At 47.0% G+C, this 23,066-nt stretch overlaps 1 protein-coding gene across 1 annotated transcript in view; it reads right to left on the bottom strand.

The window, feature by feature from the left end:
- LOC115178770 (mitochondrial dicarboxylate carrier-like) overlaps window positions 1-23,066 on the bottom strand; it is a 29,668-nt gene that overhangs the window by 4,943 nt on the left and 1,659 nt on the right. The window contains exons 2-10 of the mRNA XM_029740074.1: window positions 14,857-14,976; window positions 10,695-10,809; window positions 9,246-9,294; window positions 8,683-8,724; window positions 7,993-8,036; window positions 7,688-7,758; window positions 5,974-6,066; window positions 5,667-5,744; window positions 4,565-4,621 (exon numbers count right to left, since the gene is read on the bottom strand). Coding sequence (XP_029595934.1) covers window positions 4,565-4,621; window positions 5,667-5,744; window positions 5,974-6,066; window positions 7,688-7,758; window positions 7,993-8,036; window positions 8,683-8,724; window positions 9,246-9,294; window positions 10,695-10,809; window positions 14,857-14,976 — 669 coding nt within the window. The remainder of the gene's footprint in view (window positions 1-4,564; window positions 4,622-5,666; window positions 5,745-5,973; window positions 6,067-7,687; window positions 7,759-7,992; window positions 8,037-8,682; window positions 8,725-9,245; window positions 9,295-10,694; window positions 10,810-14,856; window positions 14,977-23,066) is intronic.

The raw sequence follows: 23,066 nt of genomic DNA, 5'->3' as shown, positions 1-23,066 counted from the left end.
GGGCTCCGGGCAGCCGAGCGGAAATGGAGGAAAACTCGCCTCCCTGCGGACCTGGCATCCTTTCACGCCCTCCTCTCTACATTTTCCTCTTCTGTCTCTGCTGCTAAAGCCACTTTCTACCACTCTAAATTCCAAGCATCTGCCTCTAACCCTAGGAAGCTCTTTGCTACCTTCTCCTCCCTCCTGAATCCTCCTCCCCCCCCTCTCTCTCTGCGGATGACTTCGGCAACCATTTTGAAAAGAAGGCTGATGACATCCGATCCTCGTTTGCTAAGCCAAACGACACCGCTGGTCCTGCTCACACTGCCCTACCCTGTGCTTTGACCTCTTTCTCCCCTCTCTCTCCAGATGAAATCTCGCGTCTCGTGACGGCCGGCCGCCCAACAACCTGCCCACTTGACCCTATCCCCTCCTCTCTTCTCCAGACCATTTCCGGAGACCTTCTCCCCTACCTCACCTCGCTCATCAACTCATCCTTGACCGCTGGCTACGTCCCTTCCGTCTTCAAGAGAGCGAGAGTTGCACCCCTTCTGAAAAAACCTACACTCGATCCCTCCGATATCAACAACTACAGACCAGTATCCCTTCTTTCTTTTCTCTCCAAAACTCTTGAACGTGCCGTCCTTGGCCAGCTCTCCTGCTATCTCTCTCAGAATGACCTTCTTGATCCTAATCAGTCAGGTTTCAAGACTGGGCATTCAACTGAGACTGCTCTTCTCTGTGTCACAGAGGCTCTCCGCACTGCTAAAGCTAACTCTCTCTCCTCTGCTCTCATCCTTCTAGACCTATCTGCTGCCTTTGATACTGTGAACCATCAGATCCTCCTCTCCACCCTCTCCGAGCTGGGGATCTCCGGCGCGGCCCACGCTTGGATTGCGTCCTACCTGACAGGTCGCTCCTACCAGGTGGCGTGGCGAGAATCTGTCTCCGCACCACGTGCTCTCACCACTGGTGTCCCCCAGGGCTCTGTTCTAGGCCCTCTCCTATTCTCACTATACACCAAGTCACTTGGCTCGGTCATATCCTCACATGGTCTCTCCTATCATTGCTACGCAGACGACACACAATTAATCTTCTCCTTTCCCCCTTCTGATAACCAGGTGGCGAATCGCATCTCTGCATGTCTGGCAGACATATCAGTGTGGATGACGGCTCACCACCTCAAGCTGAACCTCGGCAAGACGGAGCTGCTCTTCCTCCCGGGGAAGGACTGCCCGTTCCATGATCTCACCATCACGGTTGACAACTCCCTTGTGTCCTCCTCCCAGAGTGCTAAGAACCTTGGCGTGACCCTGGACAACACCCTGTCGTTCTCCACTAACATCAAGGCGGTGACCCGATCCTGTAGGTTCATGCTCTACAACATTCGCAGAGTACGACCCTGCCTCACACAGGAAGCGGCGCAGGTCCTAGTCCAGGCACTTGTCATCTCCCGTCTGGATTACTGCAACTCGCTGTTGGCTGGGCTCCCTGCCTGTGCCATTAAACCCCTACAACTCATCCAGAACGCCGCAGCCCGTCTGGTGTTCAACCTTCCCAAGTTCTCTCACGTCACCCCGCTCCTCCGCTCTCTCCACTGGCTTCCAGTTGAAGCTCACATCCGCTACAAGTCCATGGTGCTTGCCTACGGAGCTGTGAGGGGAACGGCACCTCCGTACCTTCAGGCTCTGATCAGGCCCTACACCCAAACAAGGGCACTGCGTTCATCCACCTCTGGCCTGCTCGCCTCCCTACCTCTGAGGAAGCACAGTTCCCGCTCAGCCCAGTCAAAACTGTTCGCTGCTCTGGCACCCCAATGGTGGAACAAGCTCCCTCACGACGCCAGGACAGCGGAGTCAATCACCACCTTCCGGAGACACCTGAAACCCCACCTCTTTAAGGAATACCTGGGATAGGATAAAGTAATCCTTCTAACCCCCCCCCCCATAAAATATTTAGATGCACTATTGTAAAGTGGTTGTTCCACTGGATATCATAAGGTGAATGCACCAATTTGTAAGTCGCTCTGGATAAGAGCGTCTGCTAAATGACTTAAATGTAAATGTAATGTGGCATTTCTTTGGGGGGCCGCACAGCCCTCCATGTGCTCGCCAGAGGTAGCCTGACTGCCATTAGGTACCGAGATGAGATCCTCAGACCCCTTATGAGACCATATGCTGGTGCGGTTGGCCCTGGGTTCCTCCTAATGCAAGACAATGCTAGACCTCATGTGGCTGGAGTGTGTCAGCAGTTCCTGCAAGAGGAAGGCATTGATGCTATGGACTGGCCCGCCCGTTCCCCAGACCTGAATCCAATTGAGCACATCTGGGACATCATGTCTCGCTCCATCCACCAACGCCACGTTGCACCACAGACTGTCCAGGAGTTGGCGGATGCTTTAGTCCAGGTCTGGGAGGAGATCCCTCAGGAGACCATCCGCCACCTCATCAGGAACATGCCCAGGTGTTGTAGGGAGGTCATACAGGCACGTGGAGGCCACACACACACACCACTGAGCCTCATTTTGACTTGTTTTAAGGACATCACATCAAAGTTGGATCAGCCTGTAATGTGGTTTTCCACTTTAATTTTGAGTGTGACTCCAAATCCAGACCTCCATGGGTTGATAAATTGGATTTCCCTTGATTATTTTTGTGTGATTTTGTTGTCAGCACATTCAACTATGTAAAGAAAAAAGTATTTAATAAGATTTTCATTCATTCAGATCTAGGATGTGTTATTTTAGTGTTCCCTTTATTTTTTTGAGCAGTGTATATACGTTAAGGTAAGACCCAGCCTTCATATATATACGTTAAGGTAAGACCCAGCCTTCATATATATACGTTAAGGTAAGACCCAGCCTTCATATATATACGTTAAGGTAAGACCCAGCCTTCATATATATACGTTAAGGTAAGAACCAGCCTTAATATATATACGTTAAGGTAAGACCCAGCCTTCATATATATACGTTAAGGTAAGACCCAGCCTTCATATATATACATTAAGGTAAGACCCAGCCTTCATATATATACGTTAAGGTAAGACCCAGCCTTCATATATATACGTTAAGGTAAGACCCAGCCTTCATATATATACGTTAAGGTAAGACCCAGACTTCATATATATACGTTAAGGTAAGACCCAGCCTTCATAAATATACGTTAAGGTAAGACCCAGCCTTCATATATACGTTAAGGTAAGACCCAGCCTTCATATATATACGTTAAGGTAAGACCCAGCCTTCATAAATATACGTTAAGGTAAGACCCAGCCTTCATAAATATACGTTAAGGTAAGACCCAGCCTTCATATATATACGTTAATGTAAGACCCAGCCGTCATATATATACGTTAAGGTAAGACCCAGCCTTCATATATACGTTAAGGTAAGACCCAGCCTTCATATATATACGTTAAGGTAAGACCCAGCCTTCATAAATATACGTTAAGGTAAGACCCAGCCTTCATATATACGTTAAGGTAAGACCCAGCCTTCATATATATACGTTAAGGTAAGACCCAGCCTTCATATATATACGTTAAGGTAAGCCCAGCCTTCATATATATACGTTAAGGTAAGACCCAGCCTTCATATATATACGTTAAGGTAAGACCCAGCCTTCATATATATACGTTAAGGTAAGACTCAGCCTTCATATATATACGTTAAGGTAAGACCCAGCCTTCATATATACGTTAAGGTAAGACCCAGCCTTCATATATATACGTTAAGGTAAGACCCAGCCTTCATATATACGTTAAGGTAAGACCCAGCCTTCATATATATACGTTAAGGTAAGACCCAGCCTTCATATATATACGTTAAGGTAAGACCCAGCCTTCATATATATACGTTAAGGTAAGACCCAGCCTTCATACATATACGTTAAGGTAAGACCCAGCCTTCATACATATACGTTAAGGTAAGACCCAGCCTTCATATATACGTTAAGGTAAGACCCAGCCTTCATATATATACGTTAAGGTAAGACCCAGCCTTCATATATATACGTTAAGGTAAGACCCAGCCTTCATAAATATACGTTAAGGTAAGACCCAGCCTTCATATATATACGTTAAGGTAAGACCCAGCCTTCATATATACGTTAAGGTAAGACCCAGCCTTCATATATATACGTTAAGGTAAGACCCAGCCTTCATATATATACGTTAAGGTAAGACCCAGCCTTCATATATATACGTTAAGGTAAGACCCAGCCTTCATATATACGTTAAGGTAAGACCCAGCCTTCATACATATACGTTAAGGTAAGACCCAGCCTTCATAAATATACGTTAAGGTAAGACCCAGCCTTCATATATACGTTAAGGTAAGACCCAGCCTTCATATATATACGTTAAGGTAAGACCCAGCCTTCATATATATACGTTAAGGTAAGACCCAGCCTTCATATATATACGTTAAGGTAAGACCCAGCCTTCATATATATACGTTAAGGTAAGACCCAGGATTGCAATATCAGATAGAAACTCTTGTCTCTGTCAGAAAGACAGTCACACAGAGTGAAGGTTATTAGGCTGGCCTGCTAGGTGGGTTTCTGGGACTGCCAGTGTGTCTCACCTTGTAGAAGGCCATGGGTCCCTCTTTAGCCGTCACTCTCAGACAGTGTATCACACCCTGAAACACACACAGTTACATGGTGAGAGTGAGTGAGTGAGTGAGTGAGTGAGTGAGTGAGTGAGTTGGATGAAGGGAAGAAAAGAGGGTTTAGAGAGGGATAGATGGAGAGATGAAAGAGAGAGGGATAGATGGAGAGATGAAAGAGAGAGGGATGGATGGAGAGATGAAAGAGAGAGGGATGGATGGAGAGATGAAAGAGAGAGGGATGGATGGAGAGATGAAAGAGAGAGGGATAGATGGAGAGATGAAAGAGAGAGGGATAGATGGAGAGATGAAAGAGAGAGGGATGGATGGAGATGAAAGAGAGAGGGATGGATGGAGAGATGAAAGAGGGATAGATGGAGAGATGAAAGAGAGGGATAGATGGAGAGATGAAAGAGAGAGGGATGGATGGATGGAGAGATGAAAGAGAGAGGGATGGATGGATGGAGAGATGAAAGAGAGAGGGATGGATGGAGAGATGAAAAAGAGAGGGATAGATGGAGAGATGAAAGAGAGAGGGATGGATGGAGATGAAAGAGAGGGATGGATGGAGAGATGAAAGAGAGAGGGATGGATGGAGAGATGAAAGAGAGAGGGATGGATGGAGAGATGAAAGAGAGAGGGATGGATGGAGAGATGAAAAAGAGAGGGATAGATGGAGAGATGAAAGAGAGAGGGATGGATGGAGATGAAAGAGAGGGATGGATGGAGAGATGAAAGAGAGAGGGATGGATGGAGAGATGAAAAAGAGAGGGATAGATGGAGAGATGAAAGAGAGAGGGATGGATGGAGAGATGAAAGAGAGAGGGATGGATGGAGAGATGAAAGAGGGATAGATGGAGAGATGAAAGAGAGAGGGATGGATGGAGAGATGAAAGAGGGATAGATGGAGAGATGAAAGAGAGAGGGATAGATGGAGAGATGAAAGAGAGGGATGGATGGAGAGATGAAAGAGAGAGGGATGGATGGAGAGATGAAAGAGAGAGGGATAGATGGAGAGATGAAAGAGAGAGGGATAGATGGAGAGATGAAAGAGAGAGAGATGGATAGAGTATCTTACTGAGTATTCTCCTTTAGAGTTCATCAACCTGGTCTTCATCACATCTAGAGGCTGACACAGGAACGTAGCACAGCCTCCCTACAGACAGACAGACAGACAGACAGACAGACAGACAGACAGACAGACAGACAGACAGACAGACAGACAGACAGACAGACAGACAGACAGACAGACAGACAGACAGACAGAATTTGTTTTCTTTGAGTTATCAACGAACAATGTCATTGTTATCATATCACATTCTTCTGGTTCCTTATCCAACCAGCACTCTGCACTATTTTAACCAATAAGAAGCCCGGTTACTCACAGCGATGAAGCTGGACAGAAAGTGTGTGAGGATGTTATCTCCCATGAAGCCTGAAGACAGCACCAGCTGTTTAGCCTGGTCATAACATGCCAACTACAGAGAGAGGAGGGGGGACAGTGAGAGAGAGAAAGATAGAGATAGACAGGGAGATGGAGAGAGAGAGGAGGGTGAGATGGAGAGAGAGAGGAGGGTGAGATGGAGAGAGAGAGGAGAGAGAGGAGGATGAAATGGAGAGAGAGAGAGGGGGGTGAGATAGAGAGAGAGAGGAGGGTGAGATAGAGAGAGAGAGGGGGGTGAGATAGAGAGAGAGAGGGGGGTGAGATAGAGAGAGGGGGGTGAGATGGAGAGAGAGAGAGAGAGGAGGGTGAGATGGAGAGAGGAAGGTGAGATGGAAAGAGGAAGGTGAGATGGAGAGAGGAAGGTGAGATGGAGAGAGAGGAGGGTGAGATGGAGAGAGGAAGGTGAGATGGAGAGAGGAAGGTGAGATGGAAAGAGGAAGGTGAGATGGAGAGAGAGAGGAGGGTGAGATGGAGAGAGGAAGGTGAGATGGAGAGAGGAAGGTGAGATGGAGAGAGGAAGGTGAGATGGAGAGAGGAAGGTGAGATGGAGAGAGAGGAAGGTGAGATGGAGAGAGGAAGGTGAGATGGAGAGAGAGGAAGGTGAGATGAGAGAGGAAGGTGAGATGGAGAGAGGAAGGTGAGATGGAGAGAGAGGAAGGTGAGATGAGAGAGGAAGGTGAGATGGAGAGAGGAAGGTGAGATGGAGAGAGGAGGGTGAGATGGAGAGAGGAAGGTGAGATGGAGAGAGGAAGGTGAGATGGAGAGAGGAAGGTGAGATGGAGAGAGGAGGGTGAGATGGAAAGAGGAAGGTGAGATGGAGAGAGGAGGGTGAGATGGAAAGAGGAGGGTGAGATGGAAAGAGGAAGGTGAGATGGAGAGAGAGAGGAGAGATGGAGAGAGAGAGAGGAGGGTGAGATGGAGAGAGAGAGGAGAGATGGAGAGAGAGAGGAGAGATGGAGAGAGGGGAGGGTGAGATGGAGATGGAGAGGAAGGTGAGATGGAGAGAGAGAGGAGAGATGGAGAGAGAGAGGAGAGATGGAGAGAGAGAGAGAGAGGAGGGTGAGATGGAGAGAGAGAGAGGAGAGATGGAGAGAGAGAGAGAGAGGAGGGTGAGATGGAGAGAGAGAGGAGAGATGGAGAGAGAGAGAGAGAGGAGGGTGAGATGGAGAGAGAGAGGAGAGATGGAGAGAGAGAGAGAGGAGGGTGAGATGGAGAGAGAGAGGAGAGATGGAGAGAGAGAGGAGAGATGGAGAGAGAGAGGAGAGATGGAGAGAGAGAGGAGGGTGAGATGGAGAGAGAGAGAGGAGAGATGGAGAGAGAGAGAGGAGGGTGAGATGGAGAGAGAGAGGAGAGATGGGTGAGATGGAGAGAGAGAGAGGAGAGAGAGAGAGAGAGAGAGGTGAGATGGAGAGAGAGAGGAGAGATGGAGAGAGAGAGAGAGGAGAGAGAGAGGTGAGATGGAGAGGAGAGAGGAGAGGAGGGAGAGATGGAGAGATGGAGAGAGAGAGAGAGGAGAGGGGGGAGGAGGGTTACACATCAATAGATAAAGAGAAGACCTAAAGACAACCAACTAGTGTCTCTCTCCTAATCTATACAATCTACTGCTATACGTAACGCTAATAAACTTCATTTCCCAGGGTGCCGTGCGGTCGTACCTGTCCCACGGTGACCAGAGCTCCTCTGCTGGAGGCCATGGTGGCTCCTGAGAACAACTTCCTCACCCCCTCTACACACAGGTCAGAGGGGAGGTGTCAGGGGTCACACAGAGAGGGGGGGGGGGGGGTAATGAGCAGGGAACAGCAGAATACAAACTGTAGCAATTTTTTTTAACAAAAGCTTTCTATCGTTCTATGTTTTATAAAATGTTTTGCATTGGAGTGACAGTGTGTGGCTTCCTCTCTAAACTCATAACTGGTCTCTTGTCATTTCATCTTTTTGAGTACAAATCACACATTCCTACCTTCTCTGAAGACCCTGAACAGACCGTCCACAGCATGTTTGTAGCTGAGAGAGAGAGAGACAGAGTTAGACAGAGAGAGAGACAGAGAGAGAGAGAGAGAGACACAGAGTTAGACAGAGAGAGAGACACAGAGAGAGAGAGTTAGACAGAGAGGTAGACAGAGAGAGAGAGAGAGAGAGAGAGAGAGAGTTAGACAGAGAGAGACACAGAGACAGAGAGTTAGACAGAGAGAGACACAGAGACAGAGAGTTAGAGAGAGACACAGAGAGTTAGACAGAGACAGAGAGACAGCGAGTTAGACAGAGAGAGAGAGAGAGAGACAGAGAGTTAGACAGAGAAAGAGACAAAGAGAGAGAGTTAGACAGAGAGAGAGACAGAGAGAGAGAGAGACACAGAGTTAGACAGAGAGAGAGAGAGAGAGAGAGACACAGAGTTAGACAGAGAGAGAGACAGAGAGAGAGAGAGACACAGAGTTAGACAGAGAGAGAGACAGAGAGAGAGAGAGACACAGAGTTAGACAGAGAGAGAGAGAGAGACACACAGAGTTAGACAGAGAGAGAGAGACACACAGAGTTAGACAGAGAGAGACACAGAGACAGAGAGTTAGACAGAGACAGAGAGAGAGACAGAGAGTTAGACATTGTCAGATCAACAACATATCATGTATTCTGAATGGTCAGAAACACTCACTTTCTCCTCAGTTCTGGAGGAAGTTTAACATCATTCTGCATCCTGAGGAGAAAAACTAGTCTATTAGTTAAAACATCACAATAATATACACCATACAACCTAACCATTAAACTAGTCTATTAGTTAAAACATCACAATAATATACACCATACAACCTAACCATTAAACTAGTCTATTAGTTAAAACATCACAATAATATACACCATACAACCTAACCATTAAACTAGTCTATTAGTTAAAACATCACAATAATATACACCATACAACCTAACCATTAAACTAGTCTATTAGTTAAAACATCACAATAATATACACCATACAACCTAACCATTAAACTAGTATATTAGTTAAAACATCACAATAATATACACCATACAACCTAACCATTAAACTAGTCTATTAGTTAAAACATCACAATAATATACACCATACAACCTAACCATTAAACTAGTCTATTAGTTAAAACATCACAATAATATACATCATACAACCAAAATATAACTATTGAATAACTATCATAAAACGCAAGAGAGTTGTGTGTGTTAACAAGGTGTGTCTCTCACCTGACGTTCACCATGTCTGCAGGAGTGCCAATGAACCCGCCAGTAAAACCTAGAAGCATGACAGAGATTAGTGTGTGTGTGTGTCTGTGTCTGTGTGTGTGTGTGTGTGTGTGTGTGTGTGTGTGTGTGTGTGTGTCTGTGTGTGTGTGTGTGTGTGTGTGTGTGTGTGTGTGTGTGGAAGTGTTTAACCAGAAGTCCAAATGAGAATAATAAAATAACAAATATTTGACCAACTGGGGACATTTTGTTAGTCCCCACAAGGTCAAATGCCATTTCTAGGAGTTTGGGGTCGAAGGTTAGAATTAGTGTTAGAATTAAGTTCGGGTTAGGAGGGTTAGTTCGGGTTAGTTAGGGTTAGTTAGGGTTAGTTAGGGTTAGTTAGGGTTAGTTCGGGTTAGGAGGGTTAGTTTTAGGGTTAAAGTTACAGGCTGACTACTCCGCTCGCGTCGTGTGCGTGAGCGTTGCAAAATAAATTTAGAAATCTAGCCTTCCCTGTAGCTCAGTTGGTAGAGCGTGGTGTTTGCAACGCCAGGGTTGTGGGTTCGATTCCCACGGGGGGCCAGCACAGAAAAAAAATGTATGAAATTGTATGAAATGTATGCATTCACTACTGTAAGTCGCTCTGGATAAGAGCGTCTGCTAAATGACTAAAATGTAAATGTATATTATTCAATTATTGCACCCATACTGCTCGCGCGCACCAACGAGCTCTGCGTCGCCAAGCGATAAAATACAAGTCAGTTCTATTGGTGATGCAGATCATGCTGCAAGTCCTGCCTCTCCCATCTCCTCATTGGTTTATAGAAGCAGGTACCCACGTGCCATCTCCTCATTGGTTTATACCCACATGGGTGACTGAAAGACGAACGAGGTCAGTGGAGGTAATGCACCTAATTTATGAAAGTTGCCAATCGCAATATAAAGTCAAGAGAAGAAAAAGCCAGGAAGGAGGAGAGATGACTAGAAACAATTCGGTTGACCGGTTTATGTGTGGATTAATTGGTGGAGTAGAGGACCTTGTGCATTTCAGGTAAAATAACAACTCTATCATTATATCCCAGGACAAATTAGCTAGCACGTGCAAGCTAGCTAGCTAAATTGCCATAAATGTTTAATGCTTTTCGACCTGTCCCCAAATTAATGTAATTGGTTCAGAGTTTGTTTTGATATTTTAACATGCGTGTTGTGATCGCGTTTGGTGTGGGGGGACAAAATAAATGTATGCACGATGGCGCCCGCGCGCAGCCGGTTTGGGTTCCGTGTTAGGGGTAAGCCTAAGGAAAATAGGATTTTGAATGGGACTGAATTGTCTGTCCCCACAAGGTTGGCTGTACAAGACCGTGTGTGTGAACATTACCCTTAGACTGTGACAGCGTGTGTGTGTGTGTGTGTTCAGCATACATGCGTGTTTGAGCAAGCCTGTGTCTGTGTGTCTGTGTGTGTCCCTACCTCCGAAGGCCCCCAGCAGCACCTTCTGGTAGAAAGGCATGGGCCCCTGGTTACTGCTGCTTAACATGTCTCTGACTGTCTCATAGATAGCAAACCTAGTTAGAGAATAGGACATCTAGAGAGAGGAGGGAGGGAGGGAGGGAGGGAGGGAGGGAGGGAGGGAGGGAGGGAGGGAGGGAGGGAGGGAGGGAGGGAGGGAGGGAGGGAGAGAGGGAATAGTAGAGGGCAGAAGAGAGAGAAAAAGTACAACAAATTGAAAAAAGAGCTGACATTCTAGTTGTGTCATAGCTTCAACCCACCACTAGCCGAAACCCATCTGTCACAAACAGGAAACAGCTCCTCTCCCGAGTGAGATGTCAATAGAGGCGTTAACAGGACGTTTCAACACCCCAACCAGGTTGCCCTAGGTACAGATCTAGGATCAGCTTCCCCTCCCTCAATTCCAACCTTAACCATTAGTGTGGAAAATGCTAAACAGACCAAAGATCAGTGTCTATGGCCAACTTCACCCTACACCAGCTTCCTCACGGTGTGTTACCATGGTAACCAACTGACATTCTTAATTCTGGTCTATCTTCATATAGAGAATTTCCTCTGATGCAATACTGCCAGAGGGGTTACTAACTTACACCAATGAAACAAACTGGATCCAGGTGAGGCATTGTGTGCATCCAAAATGGCACCCTACTCCCTATATAGGCCACTGCTTTTAACCAGAGCACCGATTATCAGACCATTTTCAACACAAACATTATCCTCTTAATGTGTGGATAAAACATGTATTTCTGCTAATACTCTTAATGTGTTGATAAAACGTGTATTTCTGCTAATACTCTTAATGTGTTGATAAAACGTGTATTTCTGCTAATACTCTTAATGTGAATGGATAAAACATGTATTTCTGCTAATACTCTTACTGTGAATGGATAAAACATGTATTTCTGCTAATACTCTTAATGTGTTGATAAAACGTGTATTTCTGCTAATACTCTTAATGTGAATGGATAAAACGTGTATTTCTGCTAATACTCTTAATGTGTTGATAAAACGTGTATTTCTGCTAATACTCTTAATGTGTTGATAAAACGTGTATTTCTGCTAATACTCTTAATGTGTTGATAAAACGTGTATTTCTGCTAATACTCTTAATGTGAATGGATAAAACATGTATTTCTGCTAATACTCTTACTGTGAATGGATAAAACATGTATTTCTGCTAATACTCTTAATGTGTTGATAAAACGTGTATTTCTGCTAATACTCTTAATGTGTTGATAAAACGTGTATTTCTGCTAATACTTGATAGGACAAAAGCCAGAGTCTAGCATTTTCAATTGCTGATGGAGAGAAAAGCCTACTGGAATAGAATACTGATCCTTCTGCCTGGAACACTCAGGTTCTATATACCTATCTCTGGAATAGAATACTGATCCTTCTGCCTGGAACACTCAGGTTCTATATACCTATCTCTGGAATAGAATACTGATCCTTCTGCCTGGAACACTCAGGTTCTATATACCTATCTCTGGAATAGAATACTGATCCTTCTGCCTGGAACACTCAGGTTCTATATACCTATCTCTGGAATAGAATACTGATCCTTCTGCCTGGAACACTCAGGTTCTATATACCTATCTCTGGAATAGAATACTGATCCTTCTGCCTGGAACACTCAGGTTCTATATACCTATCTCTGGAATAGAATACTGATCCTTCTGCCTGGAACACTCAGGTTCTATATACCTATCTCTGGAATAGAATACTGATCCTTCTGCCTGGAACACTCAGGTTCTATATACCTATCTCTGGAATAGAATACTGATCCTTCTGTCTGGAACACTCAGGTTCTATATACCTATCTCTGGAATAGAATACTGATCCTTATGCCTGGAACACTCAGGTTCTATATACCTATCTCTGGAATAGAATACTGATCCTTCTGCCTGGAACACTCAGGTTCTATATACCTATCTCTGGAATAGAATACTGATCCTTCTGCCTGGAACACTCAGGTTCTATATACCTATCTCTGGAATATAATACTGATCCTTCTGCCTGGAACACTCAGGTTCTATATACCTATCTCTGGAATAGAATACTGATCCTTCTGCCTGGAACACTCAGGTTCTATATACCTATCTCTGGAATAGAATACTGATCCTTCTGCCTGGAACACTCAGGTTCTATATACCTATCTCTGGAATATAATACTGATCCTTCTGCCTGGAACACTCAGGTTCTATATACCCATCTCTGGAATATAATACTGATCCTTCTGCCTGGAACACTCAGGTTCTATATACCTATCTCTGGAATAGAATACTGATCCTTCTGCCTGGAACACTCAGGTTCTATATACCTATCTCTGGAATAGAATACTGATCCTTCTGCCTGGAACACTCAGGTTCTATATACCCATCTCTGGAATATAATACTGATCCTTCTGCCTGGAACACTCAGGTTCTATATACCTATCTCTGGAATAGAATACTGATCCTTCTGCCTGGAACACTCAGGTTCTATATACCTATCTCTGGAATAGAATACTGATCCTTCTGCCTGGAACACTCAGGTTCTATATACCTATCTCTGGAATAGAATACTGATCCTTCTGCCTGGAACACTCAGGTTCTATATACCTATCTCTGGAATAGAATACTGATCCTTCTGCCTGGAACACTCAGGTTCTATATACCTATCTCTGGAATAGAATACTGATCCTTCTGCCTGGAACACTCAGGTTCCTTCTACCCATCTGTGGAACAGAGTCCATACAGCACTAATGGAACTATCATTACAGGATTACACTCTCTCTCCTTCTCCCCCACCCACTCTCTCTCTCTCTACCACACATCCTCTCCTTCTCCCCCACCCACTCTCTCTCTCTCTACCACACACCCTCTCCTTCTCCCCCACCCACTCTCTCTCTCTCTACCACACATCCTCTCCTTCTCCCCCACCCACCCTCTCTGTCTCTACCACACACCCTCTCCTTCTCCCCCACCCACTCTCTCCCTCTCTACCACACACCCTCTCCTTCTCCCCCACCCACTCTCCCTCTCTACCACACACCCTCTCCTTCTCCCCCACCCACTCTCCCTCTCTACCACACACCCTCTCCTTCTCCCCCACCCACTCTCTTTGTCTCTACCACACACCCTCTCCTTCTCCCCCACCCACTCTCTCCCTCTCTACCACACACCCTCTCTTTCTCCCCCACCCACTCTCTTTGTCTCTACCACACACCCTCTCCTTCTCCCCCACCCACTCTCTCTCTCTCTGTCTCTCCCACACACCCTCTCCTTCTCCCCCCCACTCTCTCTCTCTCTACCACACACCCTCTCCTTCTCCCCCACCCTCTCTTTGTCTCTACCACACACCCTCTCCTTCTCCCCCACCCACTCTCTCTGTCTCTACCGCACACCCTCTCCTTCTCCCCCACCCTCTCTGTCTCTACCACACACCCTCTCCTTCTCCCCCACCCACTCTCTCTCTCTCTACCACACACCCTCTCCTTCTCCCCCACCCACTCTCTCTCTCTCTACCACACACCCTCTCCTTCTCCCCCACCCACTCTCTCTCTCTACCACACACCCTCTCCTTCTCCCCCACCCACCCTCTCTGTCTCTACCACACACCCTCTCCTTCTCCCCCACCCTCTCTTTGTCTCTACCACACACCCTCTCCTTCTCCCCCACCCACCCTCTCTGTCTCTACCACACACCCTCTCCTTCTCCCCCACCCTCTCTGTCTCTACCACACATCCTCTCCTTCTCCCCCACCCACCCTCTCTCTCTCTCCCACACACCCTCTCCTTCTCCCCCACCCACTCTCCCTCTCTCTGTCTCTCCCACACACCCTCTCTTCCTCCCCACCCACTCTCTCTGTCTCTACCACACACCCTCTCCTTCTCCCCCCCACTCTCTCTCTCTCTACCACACACCCTCTCCTTCTCCCCCACCCACACTCTCTCTCTACCACACACCCTCTCCTTCTCCCCCACCCACTCTCTCTCTCTCTCTCTACCACACACCCTCTCCTTCTCCCCCACCCACTCTCTCTGTCTCTACCGCACACCCTCTCCTTCTCCCCCTCCCCCCCACACACCCTCTCCTTCTCCCCCCCTCCACCACACACCCTCTCCTTCTCTCCATCCTCCTACCTGTCTGCAGAGTGATGCGCTGAGTCCGTTGTACAGAGCCAGAGCTCCATCGTTCTTCACTACCTGCATGGCCATGCTCACCATCCCCATCTTCCCCTTCTGCTGGGTCTGCAGGTGGACCTACACACACACACACACACACACACACACACACACACACAATTTCATCATCATCATCATCATTACAAATACGATCAATATACTGTATCTTCATCATCATTACCATTATCACAGTCAGTCATCAGTGTGTATACTTTTTAGTGACTATGGAACTCTCTCTCAGACAGACAGACAGACAGACAGACAGACAGACAGACAGACAGACAGACAGACAGACAGACAGACAGACAGACAGACAGACAGACAGACACTAGCGTGACAGACAGACGCACGCTGAGTGTTTATAGCTCAGCTGACCTGGTTGTAACTGTGGCGATCTGTGAGATGGTACACGATGGCAGGAACGGGCGTGTCACTGTGACTTATGGTAGAGATAAATCTAGACACACACCGCCGTGCACACACACACACACACACACACACACACACACACACACACACAGAGGAGCTGTCCTTGAGGTCTATTATAGTTACTGTCTATAGAGATAGTTTTACCATGTAGTAGTTACTGTCTACAGAGATAGTAGTTACTGTCTACAGAGATAGTAGTTTCATATAATAGTTACTGTCTATAGAGATGGTAGTATAATGTAATAGTTACTGTCTATAGAGATAGTAGTATAATGTAATAGTTACTGTCTATAGAGATAGTAGTATAATGTAATAGTTACTGTCTATAGAGGTAGTAGTTGTGAGTCAGTGGAGATAGTAGTATAATGTAGTAGTTGTGAGTCAGTGGAGATAGTAGTATAATGTAGTAGTTGTGAGTCAGTGGAGATAGTAGTATAATGTAGTAGTTGTGAGTCAGTGGAGATAGTAGTATAATGTAGTATAATGTAGTAGTTGTGAGTCAGTGGAGATAGTAGTATAATGTAGTAGTTGTGAGTCAGTGGAGATAGTAGTATAATGTAGTAGTTGTGAGTCAGTGGAGATAGTAGTATAATGTAGTAGTTGTGAGTCAGTGGAGATAGTAGTATAATGTAGTAGTTGTGAGTCAGTGGAGATAGTAGTATAATGTAGTAGTTGTGAGTCAGTGGAGATAGTAGTATAATGTAGTAGTTGTGAGTCAGTGGAGATAGTAGTATAATGTAGTAGTTGTGAGTCAGTGGAGATAGTAGTATAATGTAGTAGTTGTGAGTCAGTGGAGATAGTAGTATAATGTAGTAGTTGTGAGTCAGTGGAGATAGTAGTATAATGTAGTAGTTGTGAGTCAGTGGAGATAGTAGTATAGTGTAGTAGTTGTGAGTCAGTGGAGATAGTAGTATAGTGTAGTAGTTGTGAGTCAGTGGAGATAGTAGTATAATGTAGTAGTTGTGAGTCAGTGGAGATAGTAGTATAGTGTAGTAGTTGTGAGTCAGTGGAGATAGTAGTATAATGTAGTAGTTGTGAGTCAGTGGAGATAGTAGTATAATGTAGTAGTTGTGAGTCAGTGGAGATAGTAGTATAATGTAGTAGTTGTGAGTCAGTGGAGATAGTAGTATAATGTAGTAGTTGTGAGTCAGTGGAGATAGTAGTATAATGTAGTAGTTGTGAGTCCGTGGAGATAGTAGTATAATGTAGTAGTTGTGAGTCAGTGGAGATAGTAGTATAATGTAGTAGTTGTGAGTCCGTGGAGATAGTAGTATAATGTAGTAGTTGTGAGTCAGTGGAGATAGTAGTATAATGTAGTAGTTGTGAGTCAGTGGAGATAGTAGTATAATGTAGTAGTTGTGAGTCAGTGGAGATAGTAGTATAGTGTAGTAGTTGTGAGTCAGTGGAGATAGTAGTATAATGTAGTAGTTGTGAGTCAGTGGAGATAGTAGAATAATGTAGTAGTTGTGAGTCAGTGGAGATAGTAGTATAATGTAGTAGTTGTGAGTCAGTGGAGATAGTAGTATAATGTAGTAGTTGTGAGTCAGTGGAGATAGTAGTATAATGTAGTAGTTGTGAGTCAGTGGAGATAGTAGTATAATGTAGTAGTTGTGAGTCAGTGGAGATAGTAGTATAATGTAGTAGTTGTGAGTCAGTGGAGATAGTAGTATAATGTAGTAGTATAATGTAGTAGTTGTGAGTCAGTGGAGATAGCTGTAGATATGGTTGTGACAGTTATAGTGGTAGCAGTAGTCGGAATGTCACAATTACTGACATTCTCGTGTGTGTACAGGGAACAGGTTTTTTGTAGGTAATTCTCAGACTTCCTTTGAACTCACTCTCCCTCCCTCCTTCCTTATGTCTCTCTCTGACAGTGTAATGTATTGCTCTTCTCAGAGGGCTTTTTATCGACTGGGCTCTGCTCCAAGTGTGGCCTCCATCCGGCCAATCACGTCTCTCGCTCCCACCGGCTTATCAGAACTGTTTGAGCTCAAAGGCCGCCGAGGCCTTCAACTATGGAACACAAACAATCTCTCTTTCTCGCTCTGTCGCTTTCTCTCTCCCACCGTCCATCGCTCTCTCATTCTCTATTTCATTATTTTTCATTCCCTCTTGCTAACTGTAAATAACAGTCTCCCTCCCCCTCTCCCTCTCACCCTGGTGTGAGTAGATAATAATTCACACCCTGAGTACAGATACAGATAGCTGGTTGCTGCAGGACCTGGCTGGTACTCAATAACCTCTCCAGTCAGGACACAGTGCAATGAGTGAACGAATGACTGAACCAACAAATAAAACAAAAGCGCACGAATGACCGAAGGAATGAACAAACGAAATAACTAATTCATTAAATAACTAACAAATAAGTGAGTGAGTTCGCTGACTATCTTCTCTGATGACTAGAGAAGACAGTCAGAATATAGTAAGTATCTTCTCTAATGACACTGAAAGTCAAAACTGCAGAGCTGGGGCCTTTTCCAAAAAGAACAAGTTAGCATTTAACCTCTGACCTCCAGCTAGTCCTGAGTCACATCACCAACACACCGTTCCACTGTTACAGTCATGACTCAACAGCTTCTAATACTGATAGGAAGACAATGCCATAACTTAGATGTGGGTGCTAAGTTGTTTCAAGTTAAACACACACACATGAATGAGCATGTACAAACATGCGGAAACACACGCAAGTGCGCGCGCACACACACACGAGATCCAGATCCTCCCCTCAAGTAGCAGAGAGAGGTAGGGTGTTACTAGGGCAACAGACTTCATGCCAGACTAAACAGGCGTAGTAACAACAGTATGTTGTTGGAACTAGGTCAGAGAGGAGAGGCATGGCCAGCTTCAGGACAAGAGGAGACGCTAGGCCAGGCTAGCTTCAGGAGAAGAGGAGACGCTAGGCCAGGCTAGCTTCTGGACAAGAGGAGACGCTAGGCCAGGCTAGCTTCTGGACAAGAGGAGACGCTAGGCCAGGCTAGCTTCTGGACAAGAGGAGACGCTAGGCCAGGCTAGCTTTAGGACAAGAGGAGACGCTAGGCCAGGCTAGCTTCTGGACAAGAGGAGACGTTAGGCCAGGCTAGCTTCTGGACAAGAGGAGACGTTAGGCCAGGCTAGCTTCAGGACAAGAGGAGACGCTAGGCCAGGCTAGCTTCTGGACAAGAGGAGACGCTAGGCCAGGCATGGCTAGCTTCAGGACAAGAGGAGACGCTAGGCCAGGCACGGCTAACTTCAGGAGAAGAGGAGACGCTAGGCCAGGCTAGCTTCTGGACAAGAGGAGACGCTAGGCCAGGCTAGCTTCTGGACAAGAGGAGACGCTAGGCAAGGCATGGCTAGCTTTAGGACAAGAGGAGACGCTAGGCCAGGCTAGCTTCTGGACAAGAGGAGACGCTAGGCCAGGCATGGCTAGCTTTAGGACAAGAGGAGACGCTAGGCCAGGATAGCTTCTGGACAAGAGGAGACGCTAGGCCAGGCATGGCTAGCTTTAGGACAAGAGGAGACGCTAGGCCAGGCTAGCTTCTGGACAAGAGGAGACGCTAGGCCAGGCATGGCTAGCTTTAGGACAAGAGGAGACGCTAGGCCAGGCTAGCTTCTGGACAAGAGGAGACGTTAGGCCAGGCTAGCTTCAGGACAAGAGGAGACGCTAGGCCAGGCATGGCTAACTTCAGGACAAGAGGAGACACTAGGCCAGGCTAGCTTCTGGACAAGAGGAGACGCTAGGCCAGGCATGGCTAGCTTCAGGACAAGAGGAGACGCTAGGCCAGGCTAGCTTCAGGAGAACAAACTGCTGCTGATTCTGAACGTTCTGATGGGCCTCCGCAGTACACACACGTAGCTTACAGTTGTTCATCCTTCTCACCTCCATCAGAGACGACAGGGAAGGAACCACCATTTACCTACCTCCAGGCTGCTATACATAGAATGACAAACCAAATAAATAGCCTAGCGTTTTTCATGGAATATTTGTGGTAATTAAATAGAATTTATTTAGAATATCAGAATTAATTTTCCAGAAATAGTTTGAGGTCTGTGTATTCTCAAATTGAAAAAAAGTGAGGGAGTGCCGCTCTCCAGCACTCTGACAGCACTACAACCCAGGATGCTAGGATAGGCATGGCTAACTTCAGGACAAGAGGAGACACTTGGCCAGGCATGGCTAGCTTCAGGACAAGAGGAGACGCTAGGCCAGGCATGGCTAGCTTCAGGACAAGAGGAGACGCTAGGCCAGGCACGGCTAACTTCAGGAGAAGAGGAGACGCTAGGCCAGGCTAGCTTCTGGACAAGAGGAGACGCTAGGCCAGGCTAGCTTCTGGACAAGAGGAGACGCTAGGCAAGGCATGGCTAGCTTTAGGACAAGAGGAGACGCTAGGCCAGGCTAGCTTCTGGACAAGAGGAGACGCTAGGCCAGGCATGGCTAGCTTTAGGACAAGAGGAGACGCTAGGCCAGGATAGCTTCTGGACAAGAGGAGACGCTAGGCCAGGCATGGCTAGCTTTAGGACAAGAGGAGACGCTAGGCCAGGCTAGCTTCTGGACAAGAGGAGACGCTAGGCCAGGCATGGCTAGCTTTAGGACAAGAGGAGACGCTAGGCCAGGCTAGCTTCTGGACAAGAGGAGACGTTAGGCCAGGCTAGCTTCAGGACAAGAGGAGACGCTAGGCCAGGCATGGCTAACTTCAGGACAAGAGGAGACACTAGGCCAGGCTAGCTTCTGGACAAGAGGAGACGCTAGGCCAGGCTAGCTTCTGGACAAGAGGAGACGCTAGGCCAGGCATGGCTAGCTTCAGGACAAGAGGAGACGCTAGGCCAGGCATGGCTAGCTTCAGGAGAAGAGGAGACGCTAGGCCAGGCTAGCTTCAGGAGAACAAACTGCTGCTGATTCTGAACGTTCTGATGGGCCTCCGCAGTACACACACGTAGCTTACAGTTGTTCATCCTTCTCACCTCCATCAGAGACGACAGGGAAGGAACCACCATTTACCTACCTCTAGGCTGCTATACATAGAATGACAAACCAAATAAATAGCCTAGCGTTTTTCATGGAATATTTGTGGTAATTAAATAGAATTTATTTAGAATATCAGAATTAATTTTCCAGAAATAGTTTGAGGTCTGTGTATTCTCAAATTGAAAAAAAGTGAGGGAGTGCCGCTCTCCAGCACTCTGACAGCACTACAACCCAGGATGCTAGGATAGGCATGGCTAACTTCAGGACAAGAGGAGACACTTGGCCAGGCATGGCTAGCTTCAGGAGAAGAGGAGACGCTAGGCCAGGCATGGCTAGCTTCAGGAGAAGAGGAGAAGCTAGGCCGGGCATGGCTAACTTCAGGAGAAGAGGAGAAGCTAGGCCGGGCATGGCTAACTTCAGGAGAAGAGGAGAAGCTAGGCCGGGCATGGCTAACTTCAGGACAAGAGGAGACACTAGGCCAGGCTAACTTCAGGAGAAGAGGAGATGCTAGGCCAGGCATGGCTAGCTTCAGGAGAAGAGGAGACGCTAGGCCAGGCTAGCTTCAGGAGAAGAGGAGACGCTAGGCCAGGCATGGCTAACTTCAGGAGAAGAGGAGACACTAGGCCAGGCATGGCTAACTTCAGGAGAAGAGGAGACACTAGGCCAGGCATGGCTAGCTTCAGGAGAAGAGGAGATGCTAGGCCGGGCATGGCTAGCTTCAGGAGAAGAGGAGACGCTAGGCCAGGCATGGCTAGCTTCAGGAGAAGAGGAGACGCTAGGCCGGGCATGGCTAGCTTCAGGACAAGAGGAGACGCTAGGCCAGGCATGGCTAACTTCAGGAGAAGAGGAGACGCTAGGCCAGGCATGGCTAGCTTCAGGACAAGAGGAGAAGCTAGGCCAGGCATGGCAAGCTTCAGGAGAAGAGGAGACGCTAGGCCAGGCTAGCTTCAGGAGAAGAGGAGATGCTAGGCCGGGCATGGCTAGCTTCAGGAGAAGAGGAGACGCTAGGCCAGGCATGGCTAGCTTCAGGACAAGAGGAGACGCTAGGCCAGGCATGGCTAGCTTCAGGACAAGAGGAGAAGCTAGGCTAGGCATGGCTAACTTCAGGAGAAGAGGAGACACTAGGCCAGGCATGGCTAGCTTCAGGAGAAGAGGAGACACTAGGCCAGGCATGGCTAGCTTCAGGAGAAGAGGAGACACTAGGCCAGGCACGGCCAGCTTCAGAGGACCAACGCTTCATCCACATCTTGTTTGTCTTGTTCTGGCAGGTTTGTCAACTCTTAAGATCTCCCTGAGGATTATGCATCTCTCTCTCTGCACCAGCCTACAGGATAGACCAGGATGGATGGATCCACATCTATTCTACACATCCAGATGACCCTGGCCTGTACATTCTCCATGACAACAGTAGATGACCCTGGCCTGTACATTCTCCATGACAACAGTAGATGACCCTGGCCTGTACATTCTCCATGACAACAGTAGATGACCCTGGCCTGTACATTCTCCATGACAACAGTAGATGACCCTGGCCTGTACATTCTCCATGACAACAGTAGATGACCCTGGCCTGTACATTCTCCATGACAACAGTAGATGACCCTGGCCTGTACATTCTCCATGACAACAGTAGATGACCCTGGCCTGTACATTCTCCATGACAACAGTAGATGACCCTGGCTTGTACATTCTCCATGACAACAGTAGATGACCCTGGCTTGTACATTCTCCATGACAACAGTAGATGACCCTGGTCTGTACATTCTCCATGACAACAGTAGATGACCCTGGTCTGTACATTCTCCATGACAACAGTAGATGACCCTGGTCTGTACATTCTCCATGACAACAGTAGATGACCCTGGCCTGTACATTCTCCATGACAACAGTAGATGACCCTGGTCTGTACATTCTCCATGACAACAGTAGAGCATGTGGTTACTACTACTGTGAGTTATCCGTAATATGAGACGGCTATAACGCTACAGTTCAACTAGGTCTAAACCTGTTTACTCTGCACCGTAGCGGCGCAGTTAGCCGGTCAGTGACTTAACGAGGCCGATCACTGCTTCCCTGTGTCCCAAACGGCACCCTATCCCCCATAGGACACAGAGGGCTCTGGCCAAAAATAGTGCACTAATAACTGCTTTCACTCTGACATAAAACACGCTTACCGGTACACGGCCTACCTTAACTGTACTGTACTATATTGTCAGTGTTAATTATGCTATGTGTATGTGTTTGTGTATGGGTGTGTGTGCTGTATGGGTGTGTGTGCTGTATGGGTGTGTGGGACTCTCCAACAAAGTAATTATACACCTTTAGACTTTTCTAAGTAGGCGAGTTGAGACAGGCTGTCTAGGCTACACGATCAACTCTACACACACCTCTGTCCAACACTATCAACTCTACACACACCTCTGTCCAACACTGGCTCCTCCCACTACCCTCTGTCCAACACTATCAACTCTACACACACCTCTGTCCAACACTAGCTCCTCCCACTACCCTCTGTCCAACACTAGCTCCTCCCACTACCCTCTGTTCAACACTGGCTCCTCCCACTACCCTCTGTCCAACACTGGCTCCTCCCACTACCCTCTGTCCAACACTGGCTCCTCCCACTACCCTCTGTCCAACACTAGCTCCTCCCACTACCCTCTGTCCAACACTGGCTCCTCCCACTACCCTCTGTCCAACACTGGCTCCTCCCACTACCCTCTGTCCAACACTAGCTCCTCCCACTACCCTCTGTCCAACACTAGCTCCTCCCACTACCCTCTGTCCAACACTAGCT

This window comes from Salmo trutta, chromosome 38 (assembly GCF_901001165.1).
Source record: "Salmo trutta chromosome 38, fSalTru1.1, whole genome shotgun sequence".
Taxonomy (NCBI): domain Eukaryota; kingdom Metazoa; phylum Chordata; class Actinopteri; order Salmoniformes; family Salmonidae; genus Salmo; species Salmo trutta.
Note: the sequence above shows the minus strand (reverse complement) of the source record. Positions and strands in the feature narration are given on the sequence as shown.